Source organism: Coregonus lavaretus, assembly GCF_964263955.1.
Source record: "Coregonus lavaretus genome assembly, chromosome: 2".
In the NCBI taxonomy this organism is placed as follows: domain Eukaryota; kingdom Metazoa; phylum Chordata; class Actinopteri; order Salmoniformes; family Salmonidae; genus Coregonus; species Coregonus lavaretus.
Genome location: NC_139989.1, coordinates 13,449,944 through 13,469,614, shown reverse-complemented (window position 1 = coordinate 13,469,614; position 19,671 = coordinate 13,449,944). Strand labels below are relative to the sequence as shown.

Genomic DNA, 19,671 nt, shown 5'->3' with positions numbered 1-19,671 from the left:
CCCCCCCCCCCCCCATTAGATTTTGCCAGAACTTTTTAAAAATGAAGTAAAACTGAACATAATTCATTATGGTTTTTATTTTTATTGTAGTTAGTTTCAGTATAGTTTTCATTTTTCAAAAGGGTTTGTTAATTATATTTATTTCAGTTTACTAAATGGTTTTTCCTGATTAGTTTTACTTTCCTATAACAACCTTGAGAGAATGCAATAGTAGAAGACACCAGGTGTTCCAACGAGCTGTATTAAGACTCCTTTACTCCTACAGTCCCCCTGCTGTGTACCTGCCAGCTAAGGCTCAGGTATAGACGTCAACACACACATATATTAGATATCGTACCTTACTAGCCCCAGGCTCCCTCCACTAATGCCACCCCTACTTCCATACCTCTAGTTATATCCTCCTCTCCATTTCTCATCACTCTCTCCCTTTCCTTTCTTCCTCCTACATCACATTGATCAGCAGTCCTCAGTAAGTGTGGCTGTTGTTGACAGTTAAAAGCAGGGCATTATGGTCCAATGTAGGACCAGGACGTCTCAGACCGCTGGCCCCGCATCCTGTCAGTCATCCTGGCCTCCTGATTGGTGGAGACAGGGGCTAGTAAGGCATGTGATTGGTGTGGCTACCTCCTCCATCTGTTAAGATACAGGAAATAGAGCTGTTACTCTACTGACCACGAGAGAGAGAGCGTGTGAGGAAGTTAGTGTGTGTGAGAGGGACTTACATTCTGAGACACTTGTCTTTTCCTCCGCTGACTACTCTCTGACCATCAGGACTCCAGTCCACAGCAAACACCTGTGAGCGAGAGAGTGAGAAAGTGACAGACAGAGACAGAGGGACAGAGTTATATATGTTACAGTAATGGTGCAATTCCACTGAAGATTTACCCCAGTGTTTTACCAAAAAGCCTCAGATTTTTGTGTTTCCACTGCCAAGGCCCAGCGACTCACTGGGCCATGGCCTCAGTGGACCTGCTGCTACTCCAGGCCAAGGCCAGGCCACTGGTACTTTTCAACTAGCATTTAACATAATGGATAGCTGTGAACATAGGTTTACACTAGCGATGTTACAAATGGACAATTGTTCTTAACATTAATAAAAAATAAGTCTGATTTTATTTTATATTTTATAAACAATCCATTCACATACAAATGACAACATCATACAAACATCAACTACATCACACCTGCCCAGACCCACAAGCTCACACCCATCTCCAGAACATGCATCACTTTCCGCCACATGGCCTCAAACTGCACCATTTTGTTTATCTCCGTAGCCCACGCACTTTACATTTTTTGATAATAAAGCATTTGACCTTTCCATTGCTTTAATGTTTATTTTTAAAAGATAATTGACGAGAAAATAACTAATTTCATTAATTAGGTTCCAACATTCCCTCCATCTCGTGCCAATATCAGTTGGGGACTGTGAAGAGACCTCCTGTGGCATGTCTTGTGGGGTATGCATGGGTGTCCGAGCTGTGCGCCAGTAGCCCAAACAGATAGCTCGGTGCACTCAACATTTATGAGAGCTATTATGTCAATACCTCTCATAAATACAAGTAGTGATGAAGTCAATCTCTCCTCCACTTTGAGCCAGGACTGATTGACATGCATATTAATGTTAGCTCTCTGTGTACATCCAAGGGTCAGCCGTGCTGCCATGTTCTGAGCCAATTGCAATTTCCCTAAGTCCCTCTTTGTGGCACCTGACCACACGACTGAACAGTAGTCCATGTGCGACAAAACTAGGGCCTGTAGGACCTGCCTTGTTGATAGTGCTGTTAAGAAGGTAGAGTAGCACTTTATTATGGACAGACTTTTCCCCAGCTTAGCTACTGTTGAATCAATATGTTTTGACCATGACAGTTTACAATCCAGGGTTACTCCAAGCAGTTTAGTCACCTCAACTTGCTCAATTTCCACATTATTTATTACAAGATTTAGTGAATGATTTGTCCCAAATACAATGCTTTTAGCTTTAGAAATATTTAGGACCAACTTATTCCTTGCGACCCACTCTGAAACTAACTGCAGCTCTTTGTTAAGTGTTGCAGTCATTTCAGTCGCTGTAGTAGCTGACGTGTTGAGTCATCCGCATACATAGACACACTGGATTTACTCAAAGCCAGTGGCATGTCGTTAGTAAAGATTGAAAAAAGTAAGGGGCCTAGACAGTTGCCCTGGGGAATTCCTGATTCTACCTGGATTATGTTGGAGAGGCTTCCATTAAAGAACACCCTTGTGTTTTGTTAGACAGGTAAACTCTTTATCCACAATATAGCAGGGGGTGTAAAGCCATAACACATACATTTTTCCAGCAGCAGACTATGATTGATAATGCCAAAAGCCACACTGAAGTCTAACAGCACCCACTATCTTTTTATCATCAATTTCTCTCAGCCAATCAGTCATTTGTCTAAGAGCTGTGCTTGTTGAATGTCCTTCCCTATAAGCGTGCTGAAAGTCTGTTGTCAGTTTGTTTACTGTAAAATAGCATTGTATCTGGACAAAAACAATTTTTTCCAAAAGTTTACTAAGGGTTGGTAACAGGCTGATTGGGCTGCTATTTGAGCCAGTAAAGGGGGCTTTAATATTCTTAGGTAGCGGAATGACTTTTGCTTCCCTCCAGGTCTGGGGAACACACTTTCTAGTAGGCTTAAATTGAAAATATGGCAAATAGAAGTGGCAATATCGTCCACTATTATCCTCAGTAATTTTCCATCCAAGTCGTCAGACCCCGGTGGCTTGTCATTGTTGATAGACAATCATTTTTTCACCTCTTCCACACTCACTTTATGGAATTCAGAAATACAATGCTTCTCTTTCATAATTTGGTCAGATATACACTACCGTTCAAAAGTTTGGGGTCACTTAGAAATGTCATTAAAATAACAACAAATTGATCAGAAATACAGTGTAGACATTGTTAATGTTGTAATTGGCTATTGTAGCTGGAAACGGCTGATTTTTAATAGAATATCTACATAGGCGTACAGAGGACCATTATCAGCAACCATCAGTCCTGTGTTCCAATGGCACGTTGTGATTGCTAATCCAAGTTTATCATTTTAAAAAGGCTAATTGAGCATTAGAAAACCCTTATGCAATTATGTTAGCACAGCTGAAAACTGTTCTGCTGATTAAAGAAGCAATAAAACTGGCCTTCTTGAGATTAGTTGAGTATCTGGAGCATCAGCAATTGTGGGTTCAATTACAGGATCAAAATTCCCAGAAACAAATAACTTTCTTCTGAATCTCGTCAGTCTATTCTTGCTCTGGGAAATGAAGGCTATTCCATGCGAGAAATTGCCAAGAAACTGAAGATCTCGTACAACGCTGTGTACTACACCCTTCACAGAACAGCGCAAACTGGCTCTAACCAGACTAGAAAGAGGAGTGGGAGGCCCCGGTACACAACTGAGCAAGAGGACAAATACATTAGAGTGTCTAGTTTGACAAAAAGACGCCTCACAGTTGCCTTGCTCAGATGTTGAAATGCAGTTATCTACTTTATTTCTCAGAATGAGGACGAGCTGCCAATTCCATATATAAATTGTGTTTTAGGCTTATTGCACATTTATAAAACACAACCTAGACAGCTAGTATAAGCTGAGCATACATTTTCCAGAATCAATGTTCATTGATACAGTGAGGGAAAAAAGTATTTGATCCCCTGCTGATTTTGTACGTTTGCCCACTGACAAAGAAATGATCAGTCTATAACTTTAATGGTAGGTTTATTTGAACAGTGAGAGACAGAATAACAACAACAAAATCCAGAAAAACGCATGTCAAAAATGTTATGAATTAATTTGCATTTTAATGAGGGAAATAAGTATTTGACCCCTCTGCAAAACATGACTTAGAACTTGGTGGCAAAACCCTTGTTGGCAATCACAGAGGTCAGACGTTTTTTGTAGTTGGCCACCAGGTTTGCACACATCTTAGGAGGGATTTTGTCTCACTCCTCTATGCAGATCTTCACCAAGTCATTAAGGTTTTGAGGCTGACGTTTGGCAACTCGAACCTTCAGCTCCCTCCACAGATTTTCTATGGGATTAAGGTCTGGAGACGGGCTAGGCCACTCCAGGACCTTAATGTGCTTCTTCTTGAGCCACTCCTTTGTTGCCTTGGCCATGTGTTTTGGGTCATTGTCATGCTGGAATACCCATCCACGACCCATTTTCAATGCCCTGGCTGAGGGAGCCCAAGATTTGATGGTACATGGCCCCGTCCATCGTCCCTTTGATGCGGTGAAGTTGTCCTGTCCCCTTAGCAGAAAAGCACCCCCAAAGCATAATGTTTCTACCTCCATGTTTGACGGTGGGGATGGTGTTCTTGGGGTCATAGGCAGCATTCCTCCTCCTCCAAACACGGCGAGTTGAGTTGATGCCAAAGAACTCCATTTCGGTCTCATCTGACCACAACACTTTCACCCTCTGAATCATTCAGATGTTCATTGGCAAACTTCAGACGGGCATGTATATGTGCTTTCTTGAGCAGGGGGACCTTGCGGGCGCTGCAGGATTTCAGTCCTTCACGGCGTAGTGTGTTACCAATTGTTTTCTTGGTGACTATGGTCCCAGCTGCCTTGAGATCATTGACAAGATCCTCCCGTGTAGTTCTGGGCTGATTCCTCACCGTTCTCATGATCATTGCAACTCTACGAGGTGAGATCTTGCATGGAGCCCCAGGCCGAGGGAGATTGACAGTTATTTTGTGTTTCTTCCATTTGTGAATAATCGCACCAACTGTTGTCACCTTCTCACCAAGCTGCTTGGCGATGGTCTTGTGCCCATTCCAGCCTTGTGTAGGTCTACAATCTTGTCCCTGACATCCTTGGAGAGCTCTTTGGTCTTGGCCATGGTGGAGAGTTTGGAATCTGATTGATTGATTGCTTCTGTGGACAGGTGTCTTTTATACAGGTAACAAGCTGAGATTAGGAGCACTCCCTTTAAGAGTGTGCTCCTAATCTCAGCTCATTACTTGTATAAAAGACAACTTGGAGCCAGAAATCTTTCTGATTGAGAGGGGGTCATATACTTATTTCCCTCATTAAAATGCAAATCAATTTATAACATTTTTGACATGCGTTTTTCTGGATTTTTTTGATGTTATTCTGTCTCTCACTGTTCAAATAAACGTACCATTAAAATTATAGACTGATCATTTCTTTGCCAGTGGGCAAACGTACAAAATCAGCAAGGGATCAAATACTTTTTTCCCTCATTGTACTCCCATTTTAGTAGTGTCTGCTCTGTGCACAATTTGAGGAGTTGAGACATAAAAAAGGGTATTGGTAGAAAGGTCTCTTCTATTACAGTAAAATAATGTCTTAATGTGTTTCGGTGTACATACAGTGGGGAGAACAAGTATTGGAAACACTGCCGATTTTGCAGGTTTTCCCACTTACAAAGCATGTAGAGGTCTGTAATTTGTATCATAGGTACACTTCAACTGTGAGAGACGGAATCTAAAATCCAGAAAACATTCTTAAGTAATTAATTTGCATTTTATTGCATGACATAAGTATTTGATACATCAGAAAAGCAGAACTTAATATTTGGTACAGAAACCTGTTTGCAATTACAGAGATCATACGTTTCCTATAGTTCTTGACCAGGTTTGCACACACTGCAGCAGGGATTTTGGCCCACTCCTCCATACAGACCTTCTCCAGATCCTTCAGGTTTCGGGGCTGTCGCTGGGCAATACGTACTTTCAGCTCCCTCCAAAGATTTTCTATTGGGTTCAGGTCTGGAGACTGGCTAGGCCACTCCAGGACCTTGAGATGCTTCTTACAGAGCCACTCCTTAGTTGCCCTGTCTGTGTGTTTCGGGTCGTTGTCATGCTGGAGGACCCAGCCACGACCCATCTTCAGTGCTCTTACTGAGGGAAGGAGGTTGTTGGCCAAGATCTCGCGATACATGGCCCCATCCATCCTCCCCTCAATACGGTGCAGCCGTCCTGTCCCCTTTGCAGAAAAGCATCCCCAAAGAATGATGTTTCCACCTCCACGCTTCACGGTCGGGATGGTGTTCTTGGCGTTGTACTCATCCTTCTTCTTCCTCCAAACACGGCGAGTGGAGTTTAGACCAAAAAGCTCTATTTTTGTCTCATCAGACCACATGACCTTCTCCCATTCCTCCTCTGGATCATCCAGATGGTCATTGGCAAACTTCAGACGGGCCTGGACATGCGCTGGCTTGAGCAGGGGGATTGTCCATTGTGGAGAGGTTGGAATCTGTTTGATTGAGTGTGTGGACAGGTGTCTTTTATACAGGTAACGAGTTCAGACAGGTGCAGTTAATACAGGTAATGAGTGGAGAACAGGAGGGCTTCTTAAACAAAAACTAACAGGTCTGTGAGAGCCGGAATTCTTACTGGTTGGTAGGTGATCAAATATTTATGTCATGCAATAAAATGCAAATTAATTACTTAAACATCATACAATGTGATTTTCTGGATTTTTGTTTTAGATTCCGTCTCTCACAGTTGAAGTGTACCTATGATAAAATGTACAGACCTCTACATGCTTTGTAAGTAGGAAAACCTGCAAAATCGGCAGTGTATCAAATACTTCTTCTCCCCACTGTATATACATATATATACACAAATAAAATGTAGGCTATTTACTTAATTTTTGTTCTACTAAAATGCATAATTTTAACAAACAATTGTTGCAATTCATATCTTGCAGTAAAATACTTTAAATCTCAAGAGAAAACAGGTTAAATGTAAAAAAAATAAAAAAAGGTTTCATAATCTCCTATTTCGAAAACAGTCCTGATCATATAGGCCTAGATGATATCTGAAAGAAATACAATAAATGTTCAGTCATTTAAATTATAAACAATACCACAACAACTAAAGTATTAAATAATTTTGCTGTGTATTTCGGATGGAATCAAGGCATTAGAATGTACCAGAGGACACCAAAAGAGAACTTGTTTGGCAAAACAGCCCAGGAGGGGCACCTGGCTGGCTACTTTTTTTTATTTTTTTGGCTGGCTACTCCATGTGCTTGTGGAAAACACTATCCCTCCCACCCTCTCACCTCATCTGCGTGTCCAGGTAGGTCAGTGTGTAGTTTGCCAGTCTTGATGTCCCAGACCTTCAGAGTGGAGTCACTGGACCCACTGACCATCAGTCTACTGTCTGCTGACCACGCCACCTGGTACACTGCTGCTACATGACCACGCAGGGACTGTAGGTACCTACACACACACACACACAAGGTTAGAGTCCCACCCGGCGGAGAATACATCTGGTATTGAATCATGTTTTTATTCTCTGTAAAACAGAGCTGGTGCTTAGTGAATCAAATGCTCAGTGTGAATCAGAATAGAACAGAGATCTGGAATCGGTCATTATGCAAGCACAGCGGCTCAGTCGGTAGAACATGGTGCTTGCAACACCAAGGCTTGTCAGCTCAGTTCCCGCTGGGGCCATCCGTATGTAAAAAAAAATGTATGCACACATGTCCAAGTCACTTTGGATAAAAGCACCTGCTAAATGGCATGTATTATGGATTAGAATTCCCCCATTACTATTACATACTACCCAGTGCAGTTCCACCAATACTATACATACTTCCTAGTGCAGTTCCACCAATACTATACATACTTTCCGGTGCGTCCGTCCCAGATCTTGATGGACTTGTCGAAGGAAGCCGATGCGAGGAGGCGTGTGTCGGGGGAGAACAGGACCTCATTGACCAGAGCGCTGTGACCCGTCAGCCTTGCCAGAGGCTTCTTATCCTCTGCTGGGTTCCAGAGGAACAAGGTGAAGTCATCAGAGCCCGACACCAGACGCTCCGGGGCCGCACCCTACACAGAGGGACATAGGTTCAGAGTGGACCCCAGGAACCCCTTGGCAGCAGCTATTGGGGATCCTAATAAATACTAAATACACAGTAGAGACACTTACCCTGACTTTGTTGTATCTCTGCAAGGCTTTCTCTTTGAGTTCCTCAACTGTGGAGAGAACGGAGGTGTCAAAACTATGTTGTTCAATATCACTACTCCAAGACCGAGAGTTAGGCAGAGACAGAGGTGTAAGTATGTAGAGTCAGAGAAAGATCGAAGAAGGAAAGAGAGAGAGGCAGAGGACAGATGTACGTACATGTTCCAGTCTGGTCCTGGGGGTTGATGGTAGCGTCGGCGGGATCGAAGGCGCCGGTACGTAGCACGTAGTCAGTACTGAGAGCCAGGGTGTTGACCCAGTGAGCATGGCCTTGAAGAGTCCTGCACTGGACCCCCTGAGGAGGAGAGGAGGGGAGGAGGACAGGGGTCAGATGAAGTATAATGTCTCCCTCCCAAATGGCCCCTTATTCCCTATATAGTGCACTACTTTTGACCAGGGTCTCGCGCACACACTCCCTTACGTCTTTAGCCCTCCAGACTTTAACGGTCCTGTCCTGTGATGATGTGTATAGCAGTCCGTCTCCGCCCCACTTCACACAGGTAACAGACTGGGTGTGCCCCGTCAGGATCCTCTCACAGCGGCCCAACACAACGTCCCAAACCCTCACCGCCCCGTCCTTACTGCTGCTAGCCAGGTAACGGCACTCTGGGTTACTGAGGAGAGAGAAGGCAATATAGTTATATTAGAGAGAGAGGAGAAAAGAGAGAGATGAAAGGATAAATAGAGGAGTATAATCTTACAGGTGTAGAGGTTCCCAGCAGATCCATGTGATCCACTTGGTGTGTCCTGTCAGGGTCTTTCCCATCTGCTGTCCTGTCACTGGGTCCCATATACAGATCTATACAAATAGGCACACTGGTTAACACACACACACACACACACACACACCTGAGACTGGGTCCCAGATACAGATCTGAGGAGAAACAGTGAGTATGTGTGTGTGTGTATATGTGTGAGGGGAAATGTGTGTGTTTAACCAGACACATTGTAGTCTTTAGAAACAGATACTGTTATTTTCCTATTGGGTCATATGTTAACAGACTTGTTTTGTTCAACAAAAGTAGTTTATATTTATTTTTAATTTTTTTTACCTGGGTGGGTGTGTGAGCACATGTGCATGAGTGAGTGACAGTGTGAGTCAGGGTTGGGGTCAATTCCAACGTAATTTCAAATTAAATTCTGGAATTGAAGCAGGAAGTGGAGAATTGGAATTGCAGTAATCTTCAAACAATTTTCTATTGGAATTTAGACTGAATTGGAATTGAAAAAGAAAACCATCATTGGAATGCAATTCATTTGGAAAATAAAAGCATCCTTGGAATGGAATTAGATTTTTTTTAAAACTTAAATTGTATTACAATTGTGCAAATTCCAGTTACTGGAGTTAATGTATTTAGCATTGAAATTGAATGCAAACTAGTTTTTTTGGTCCAACTAAAGTGATAGGTCAACCAAATTACATATTGGCTTCCTTATTCTTAAGCAGTCTATGAACCATGGCCTTGTCATTTTGTAATTTGGGTCCCTTAAAAGGATAGGAGCATGACTTTTTTACTCAACAAAGTAACACTGTGTGGTCAAAGACATAGTTGCAGTCACAACCTGGTTACCTATAACTACAAACAGTTAAATGTTTTATTTTTATATATTTATTAACTTATTTGCGGATATCTTCTAAACTACCCACAACGCACTATTCTTCAACATCATATGGAACCCAACATACTGACTTTGCAAGAGCCACGCTCTACTAACTGAGCTACAGAGGTCTACAACATGTTTCATTGCTTACTTATAACCTTGGATAAATTCTGGTGTCAGGGGGCTGATTAACATATTTCCCAGCATGCCGTTTTACTGGTCCATTTTCCCCAAAAATTCTTTGTTTCCATGTGTGTACATTGATTGCTCTTTATATTATGCAGCACAAAGATAAATATATACATCTTTTTTTAATCTACTCTAATCTGTCAGTGGTTGGATTTATTGCACCCGTTATTGAGATGGTGGAGCCAGTTCAATGGTTTAGGTTGTCTTGTCAACTGTATGCACCAACCTCATAAGGATTGGACCCTTTTTTTCAATTTTCGCCTAAAATGACATACCCAAATCTAACTGCCTGTACCTCAGGACCTGAATGAAGCAAGGATATGCATATTCTTGATACCATATGAAAGGAAACACTTTGAAGTTTGTGGAAACTTTAGCGCACATTAGCTCAACCGTCCCGTATACGGGACACCAATCCCGTAGAGGTCAACTTGCAATCAGTCTGAATGCAAAAGGTGGGTGATGAACTACCCTAAATATTGCAAATCCACCGATTGGTTGGATTTCAATGGGACATAAACACCACCCTGAAGGTTCTCACAATTTGATAAATTGGCCTAAAGTGGTGTGCAAGTCAATGATAAAATTTCGCTGTGCTAGGAAGTAAACAGGCAATCAAAGATGTACCTTCTGGTATTTGAGTACACTTATAATTACATATTTTCTGTAGCCTTTGATAAGAGGCTGGACATGCAAGTGAATGCAATGACGGTCTCTTTCACTAACACACGCCATCATGAGTGGTAATTCCAGTGTTCACTCTAAAGGCACACTGGGATATATGCAAATGTATGGATATACAGTGGGGGGAAAAAAGTATTTAGTCAGCCACCAATTGTGCAAGATCTCCCACTTAAAAAGATGAGAGGCCTGTAATTTTCATCATAGGTACACGTCAACTATGACAGACAAATTGAGAAAAAAAAATCCAGAAAATCACATTGTAGGATTTTAAATGAATTTATTTGCAAATTATGGTGGAAAATAAGTATTTGGTCAATAACAAAAGTTTCTCAATACTTTGTTATATACCCTTTGTTGGCAATGACACAGGTCAAACGTTTTCTGTAAGTCTTCACAAGGTTTTCACACACTGTTGCTGGTATTTTGGCCCATTCCTCCATGCAGATCTCCTCTAGAGCAGTGATGTTTTGGGGCTGTCGCTGGGCAACACAGACTTTCAACTCCCTCCAAAGATTTTCTATGGAGTTGAGATCTGGAGACTGGCTAGGCCACTCCAGGACCTTGAAATGCTTCTTACGAAGCCACTCCTTCGTTGCCCGGGCGGTGTGTTTGGGATCATTGTCATGCTGAAAGACCCAGCCACGTTTCATCTTCAATGCCCTTGCTGATGGAAGGAGGTTTTCACTCAAAATCTCACGATACATGGCCCCATTCATTCTTTCCTTTACACGGATCAGTCGTCCTGGTCCCTTTGCAGAAAAACAGCCCCAAAGCATGATGTTTCCACCCCCATGCTTCACAGTAGGTATGGTGTTCTTTGGATGCAACTCAGCATTCTTTGTCCTCCAAACACGACGAGTTGAGTTTTTACCAAAAAGTAATATTTTGGTTTCATCTGACCATATGACATTCTCCCAATCCTCTTCTGGATCATCCAAATGCACTCTAGCAAACTTCAGACGGGCCTGGACATGTACTGGCTTAAGCAGGGGGGCACGTCTGGCACTGCAGGATTTGAGTCCCTGGCGGCGTAGTGTGTTACTGATGGTAGGCTTTGTTACTTTGGTCCCAGCTCTCTGCAGGTCATTCACTAGGTCCCCCCGTGTGGTTCTGGGATTTTTGCTCACCGTTCTTGTGATCATTTTGACCCCACGGGGTGAGATCTTGCGTGGAGCCCCAGATCGAGGGAGATTATCAGTGGTCTTGTATGTCTTCCATTTCCTAATAATTGCTCCCACAGTTGATTTCTTCAAACCAAGCTGCTTACCTATTGCAGATTCAGTCTTCCCAGCCTGGTGCAGGTCTACAATTTTGTTTCTGGTGTCCTTTGACAGCTCTTTGGTCTTGGCCATAGTGGAGTTTGGAGTGTGACTGAGGTTGTGGACAGGTGTCTTTTTATACTGATAACAAGTTCAAACAGGTGCCATTAATACAGGTAACGAGTGGAGGACAGAGGAGCCTCTTAAAGAAGAAGTTACAGGTCTGTGAGAGCCAGAAATCTTGCTTGTTTGTAGGTGACCAAATACTTATTTTCCACCATAATTTGCAAATAAATTCATAAAAAATCCTACAATGTGATTTTCTGGATTTTTTTCTCTCAATTTGTCTGTCATAGTTGACGTGTACCTATGATGAAAATTACAGGCCTCTCATCTTTTTAAGTGGGAGAACTTGCACAATTGGTGGCTGACTAAATACTTTTTTCCCCCACTGTATTTCTATCACGAATCTGGTTTTGAACTATGATTTAAGCAATTTACATGTTTAAATGTTACATAAAGGGTTTGTTTGAATATTTTTTTAAAGTGTAGCAAATGTGTTTTAGGCGTTTTCCAATCGCTAAAAAAGTTTTAGTGATTGTAATCATTTTTATAGCATGGAGGTTTGTTCCCCAAACTGTGCCAAACCAATTGGGGGGGGGGACGACGACTATAATGCAATAATGAATAATACAGTAGCCACTACCGAGTGGAATAGAGTATTTTGGGCATTATTTCATGCTATTAAACAGCTTTAATTTATCTAGAATTAATGAATTAGGAATTGTATTTTTGAATAGACTTATTATTGGCATTCGAGATGAGTTGAATTGACTCAATTTAAAGAAATGCTATGGAATTTTGAATGGATGGATTTTCTAGGGATAGGGAATTTAATTGGAATTGAATTTGTGGAATTGACCCCAACCCTAGTTTAAGTGTGTGTGTGTGTGTCTCTCTCTCTCACCTGGCTGTTCTTGCAGCCAGAGGCCAGCTTCCTGCCGTCAGGTGACCAAGAAATAGTCAGCACCCAGTGGGAGTGGCCTAGAGGAGGGGAGGAGACAGTGAGTGTTCACAAGGGTCAGGTCGATCAATTCTACACATTGCTGTGTGTGTGTGTGTGATGGGCATGGTTATTCGAATACTGAAATATCAGAACGGACGTTAGCATTCGATTACCTGCGAGAGTATTCATTTAAAAATAAAACATAGAAATGATATAATGCATCTCATTTACATAAGTATTCACAACCCTGAGTCAGTACTTTGTAGAAGCAGCTTTGGAAGTGATTACATATGTGATCTTTCTGGGTAAGTCTAAGAGCTTTCCACACTTGGATTGTGCAACATATGCCCATGTGGTCCATAACAGAAACAGTAATTGAAAGACCTTTAGACCAATACATATTCACTAGTGATGCGTGGGTTGACTCATAACCCACAGTCCCTGCGGCTATATCCGTGGGGCTGGCAGGTTTAGGGTCATGAAATATTGTGTGGATGAAGGGTGGGTGGGTGGGTGGCGTTTAGAAAAAATTGAAAACTATCCATTAAAAGTCCATAAATGTATAATTTTTGTGCAATTCATATCTATAGGCTACATTGAGGTTTTCCTTTCATTATTTGTATCTGGCGTTAGTGCGTAGCCTAAGCCTAAGCTTTAGGGCCTAACTGTAGTGTGCCAAATACACGCCAAATGGTTTTGGGAACTTTGGCCAGAAAAGGTTTATGTCAATCCACTGAGGCAAAAAGGACAGTGTCGCAGTATAACTCCATAACAGAAAATGCGAAATGGAGAGTTGAAAATAAATAGAAGGGAGGGCCAGAACAGTAGTCTAATGTTTGGGAAAGATTTGGTGAAGTGGTAAAAGAGGATGATAGCAGTGCCAGCTATGCGGCTATGTTATGTGTGATGATTGTGAGGCGGTATACAAATTCGACAGTCACAAGACGGAGACTTCAAGGGAACTGTACTGTTCAGATGGGTTGAATGGAATAGTATCCTAAATGAAATCTTCACACTGACTGTAGGTATACAGTGGGGAAAAAAGTATTTAGTCAGCCACCAATTGTGCAAGTTCTGCCACTTAAAAAGCTGAGAGAGGCCTGTAATTTTCATCATAGGTACACGTCAACTATGACAGACAAAATGAGGAAAATAATAATCAGAAAATCACATTGTAGGATTTTAAATGAATTTGCAAATTATGGTGGAAAATAAGTATTTGGTCAATAACAAAAGTTTCTCAATACTTTGTTATATACCCTTTGTTGGCAATGACACAGGTCAAATGTTTTCTGTAAGTCTTCACAAGGTTCACACACTGTTGCTGGTATTTTGGCCCATTCCTCCATGCAGATCTCCTCTAGAGCAGTGATGTTTTGGGGCTGTCGCTGGGCAACACAGACTTTCAACTCCCTCCAAAGATTTTCTATGGGGTTGAGATCTGGAGACTGGCTAGGCCACTCCAGGACCTTGAAATGCTTCTTACGAAGCCACTCCTTCGTTGCCCGGGCGGTGAGTTTGGGATCATTGTCATGCTGAAAGACCCAGCCACGTTTCATCTTCAATGCCCTTGCTGATGGAAGGAGGTTTTCACTCAAAATCTCACGATACATGGCCCCATTCATTCTTTCCTTTACACGGATCAGTCGTCCTGGTCCCTTTGCAGAAAAACAGCCCCAAAGCATGATGTTTCCACCCCCATGCTTCACAGTAGGTATGGTGTTCTTTGGATGCAACTCAGCATTCTTTGTCCTCCAAACACGACGAGTTGAGTTTTTACCAAAAAGTTATATTTTGGTTTCATCTGACCATATGACATTCTCCCAATCCTCTTCTGGATCATCCAAATGCACTCTAGCAAACTTCAGACGGGCCTGGACATGTACTGGCTTAAGCAGGGGGACACGTCTGGCACTGCAGGATTTGAGTCCCTGGCGGCGTAGTGTGTTACTGATGGTAGGCTTTGTTACTTTGGTCCCAGCTCTCCGCAGGTCATTCACTAGGTCCCCCCGTGTGGTTCTGGGATTTTTGCTCACCGTTCTTGTGATCATTTTGACCCCACGGGGTGAGATCTTGCGTGGAGCCCCAGATCGAGGGAGATTATCAGTGGTCTTGTATGTCTTCCATTTCCTAATAATTGCTCCCACAGTTGATTTCTTTAAACCAAGCTGCTTACCTATTGCAGATTCAGTCTTCCCAGCCTGGTGCAGGTCTACAATTTTGTTTCTGGTGTCCTTTGACAGCTCTTTGGTCTTGGCCATAGTGGAGTTTGGAGTGTGACTGAGGTTGTGGACAGGTGTCTTTTTATACTGATAACAAGTTCAAACAGGTGCCATTAATACAGGTAACGAGTGGAGGACAGAGGAGCCTCTTAAAGAAGAAGTTACAGGTCTGTGAGAGCCAGAAATCTTGCTTGTTTGTAGGTGACCAAATACTTATTTTCCACCATAATTTGCAAATAAATTCATTAAAAAATCCTACAATGTGATATTCTGGATTTTTTTCTCTCAATTTGTCTGTCATAGTTGACGTGTAGCTATGATGAAAATTACAGGCCTCTCTCATCTTTTTAAGTGGGAGAACATGTACAATTGGTGGCTGACAAAATAACAATTTTCCCCACTGTATGTATGTATGTATGTATGTATGTATGTATGTATGTATGTATGTATATATATATATATATATATATATATATATATATATATATATATATATATATATATATATTATTTTTTTTGAGGTGTTCTCCAAATCAGCTTTACTTCGGAAACAATCCCACAACACCCTGCGGTCAGCATCACAATTAATGAAAAACGTCTAAAAAAGATGGGATACATTTTTGTAAATGAGGCGGGTGAAGTTGGGCATCTACTCGTCAATCTGCGGGCACATTTCATCCCTGGGAATTTCCACAGCTATCAACAATGGAACGAGGGCTTCTGCAATAATTTCGCTTCACAAAGTGGATGCCAGCAGCACCAGCAGAGACCGCGAGCATAATCACTGGCATGGAAGTGAACTGGGTAAGTGAAAGAGCTAGCTAGCTTCCTACCTCTATGCTAATGTTAGCTAGCTATAGAGCTACCACATTCAGCTCACGTCTTCCATCTAAATAACACTAATAAAGTTAACCAAATGTAAACATGTCTGCTAGCTGTTGGTAGCCAACTGCTGATGCCGTCATAGATAATACAAGCCTTCTCTTCCTCCATTTCTAAATGAATGTGGGTATTTCTTTCTAGCTGGCAAAAGAAGTGAGCTAGATCTTGTTTGTGTACTGCCATATGTCGATAACATAGATGTTTTCACTGGTATGGGCTAGTAAATATCCTAAACCTAGCCAGTTAGACAGTGATAGCCACAAGCTAAAACCGAGGGGAGACAGAATTCACTTTGTTTCATCAGCTTCTGGCTTGCTAATGTTCACTCAAACGTTTTCCACAAGTACAGCACATTCGGAAATTATTCAGACCCCTTTACTTTTTCCACATTTTGTTACGTTACAGCCTTATTCTAAAATTGATTAAATAAAAACAATTCCTCAATCTACACACACAATACCCCATCATGATAAAGCGAACAGGTTTTTAGAAATCTTTGCAAATGTATACAAAACAGAAAAAAATTTACATAAGTATTCAGACCCTTTGCTATGATACTAAAAAAAATTAGCTCATGTGCATCCTGTTTCCATTGATCATCCTTGAGATGTTTCTACAACTTTATTGGAGTCCACCTGTGGTAAATTCAATTGATTGGACATGATTTGGAAAGGCACACACACCTGTCTATATAACAAGGTCCCACAGTTAACAGTGCATGTCAGAGCAAAAACCAAGCCATGAGGTCGAAGGAATTGTCCGTAGAGCTCCAAGACAGGATTGTGTCGAGGCACAAATCTGGGGAAGTGTACCAAAAAATGTCTGCATCATTGAAGGTCCCCATGAACACAGTGGCCTCCATCATTCTTAAATGTAAGAAGTTTGGAACCACCAAGACACTTCCTAGAGCTGGCCGCCCGGCCAAACTGAGCAATCGGGGGTGAAGGGCCTTGGTCAGGGAGGTGACCAAGAACCCTATGGTCACTCTGACAGAGCTCCAGAGTTCCTCTGTGGAGATGGGAGAACCTTCCAGAAGGACAACCATCTCTGCAGCACTCCACCAATCAGGCCTTTATGGTAAAGTGGCCAGACGGAAGCCACTCCTCAGTAAAAGGCACATGACAGCCCGCTTGGAGTTTGCCAAAAGGCACCTAAAGACTCTCAGACCATGAGAAACAAGATTCTCTGGTCTGATGAAACCAAGATTGAACTCTTCGGCCTGAATGCCACGCGTCACGTCTGGAGGAAACCTGGCACCATCCCTACGGTGAAGCCTGGGGGTGGCAGCATCATGCTGTGGGGATGTTTTTCAGCGGCAGGGACTGGGAGACTAGTCAGGATTGAGGGCAAGATGAACTGAGTAAAGTATAGAGATCCTTGACAAAAACCTGCTCCAGTGCGCTCAGGACCTCAGACTGGGGCGAAGGTTCACCTTCCAACAGGACAACGACCCTAAGCACAAAGCCAAGACAATGCAGGAGTGGCTTCGGGACAAGTCTCTGAATGTCCTTGAGTGGCCCAGCCACAGCCCGGCCTTGAACCCGATCTAACAGCTCTGGAGAGACCTGAAAATACAGTGAGGGAAAAAAGTATTTGATCCCCTGCTGATTTTGTACGTTTGCCCACTGACAAAGAAATGATCAGTCTATAATTTTAATGGTAGGTTTATTTGAACAGTGAGAGACAGAATAACAAAAACATCCAGAAAAATGCATGTCAAAAATGTTATAAATTGATTTGCATTTTAATGAGGGAAATAAGTATTTGACCCCCTCTCAAATCAGAAAGCTGTCTGGCTCCCAGGTGTCTTTTATACAGGTAACGAGCTGAGATTAGGAGCACACTCTTAAAGGGAGTGCTCCTAATCTCAGATTGTTACCTGTATAAAAGATATCTGTCCACAGAATCAATCAGATTCCAAACTCTCCACCATGGCCAAGACCAAAGAGCTCTCCAAGGATGTCAGGGACAAGATTGTAGACCTACACAAGGCTGGAATGGGCTACAAGACCATCGCCAAGCAGCTTGGTGAGCAGGTGACAACAGTTGGTGCGATTATTCGCAAATGGAAGTAATACAAAATAACTGTCAATCTCCCTCGGCATGGGTCTCCATGCAAGATCTCACCTTGTGGAGCTGCAATGATCATGAGAACGGTGAGGAATCAGCCAAGAACTACACGGGAGGATCTTGTCAATGATCTCAAGGCAGCTGGGACCATAGTCACCAAGAAAACAATTGGTAACACACTACGCTGTGAAGGACTGAAATCCTGCAGCGCCCGCAAGGTCCCCCTGCTCAAGAAAGCACATATACAGGGCCGTCTGAAGAATGCCAATGAACATCTGAATGATTCAGAGGAGAACTGGGTGAAAGTGTTGTGGTCAGATGAGACCAAAATCGAGCTCTTTGGCATCAACTCAACTCGCCGTGTTTGGAGGAGGAGGAATGCTGCCTATGACCCCAAGAACACCATCCCCACCATCAAACATGGAGGTGGAAACATTATGCTTTGGGGTGTTTTTCTGCTAAGGGGACAGGACAACTTCACCACATCAAAGGGATGATGGACGGGGCCATGTTCCGTCAAATCTTGGGTGAGAATCTCCTTCCCTCAGCCAGGTCATTGAAAATGGGTCGTGGATGGGTATTCCAGCATGACAATGACCCAAAACACACGGCCAAGGCAACAAAGGAGTGGCTCAAGAAGAAGCACATTAAGGTCCTGGAGTGGCATAGCCAGTCTCCAGACCTTAATCCCATAGAACATCTTTGGAGGGAGCTGAAGGTTTGAGTTGCCAAACGTCAGCCTCGAAACCGTAATGACTTGGAGAAGATCTGCAAAGCGGAGTGGAATAAAATCCCTCCTGAGATGTGTGCAAACCTGGTGGCCAACTACAAGAAACGTCTGACCTCTGTGATTGCCAACAAGGGTTTTTCCACCAAGTACTTTTCCACCAAGTACTAAGTCATGTTTTGCAGAGGGGTCAAATACTTATTTCCCTCATTAAAATGCAAATCAATTCATAACATTTTTGACATGCATTTTCTGGATTTTTTTGTTGTTATTCTGTCTCTCACTGTTCAAATAAACCTACCATTAAAATTATAGACTGATCATGTCTTTGTCAGTGGGCAAACGTACAAAATCAGCAGGGGATCAAATACTTTTTCCCCTCACTGTAGCTGTGCAGCGACGCTCCCCATCCAACCTGACAGAGCTTGAGAGGATCTGCAGAGAAGAATGGGAGAAACTCCCCAAATACAGGTGTGCCAAACCTGTAACATCATACCTAAGAAGAATCAAGGTTGTAAATCGCTGCCAAAGGTGCTTCAACAAAGTACTGTGTAAAGGGTCTGAATACTTGCGTAAATGTAATTTCAGGTTATTGTTTATTTACATCTGCAAAAATGTCTAAAAACCTGTTTTTTTATTTGTCATTATGGGGTATTGTGTGTAGATTGATGAGGGGAAAAAACTATTTAATCCATTTTAGAATAAGGCTGTAACGTAACAAAATGTGGAAAAAGTCAAGGGGTCTGAATACTTTCTGAATGTACTGTAATTGATTAAATTAGATTTTTATTCTATTTAGACTAATTGTGTCAATATGTTGTGAATATTGTAGAAAACTCTTCACAGCCTTTATCTTTAATAAAAAGTGAAGTGTCACTTGGTGAGCACCAGTTTACCATGTACAGTCGTGGTCAAAAGTTGAGAATTACACAAATATTAATTCTCACAAAGTCTGCTGCCTCAGTTATGATTTGCATATACTCCAGAATGTTATGAAGAGTGATCAGATGATTTGCAATTAATTGCAAAGTCCCTCTTTGCCATGAAAATGAACTTAATCCC

General features: G+C 42.3%; 1 protein-coding gene across 1 annotated transcript in view; it reads right to left on the bottom strand.

Annotated features, from left to right (window-relative positions):
* Window positions 1-59: 59 nt before the first annotated feature.
* The window catches only part of nle1 (notchless homolog 1), a 29,592-nt gene continuing 9,980 nt past the window's right edge, over window positions 60-19,671 (bottom strand). The window contains exons 5-13 of the mRNA XM_084179081.1: window positions 12,670-12,746; window positions 8,670-8,767; window positions 8,390-8,582; window positions 8,128-8,263; window positions 7,933-7,979; window positions 7,630-7,832; window positions 7,061-7,220; window positions 723-793; window positions 60-633 (exon numbers count right to left, since the gene is read on the bottom strand). Coding sequence (XP_084035207.1) covers window positions 621-633; window positions 723-793; window positions 7,061-7,220; window positions 7,630-7,832; window positions 7,933-7,979; window positions 8,128-8,263; window positions 8,390-8,582; window positions 8,670-8,767; window positions 12,670-12,746 — 998 coding nt within the window. The 3' untranslated portion in view covers window positions 60-620. The remainder of the gene's footprint in view (window positions 634-722; window positions 794-7,060; window positions 7,221-7,629; window positions 7,833-7,932; window positions 7,980-8,127; window positions 8,264-8,389; window positions 8,583-8,669; window positions 8,768-12,669; window positions 12,747-19,671) is intronic.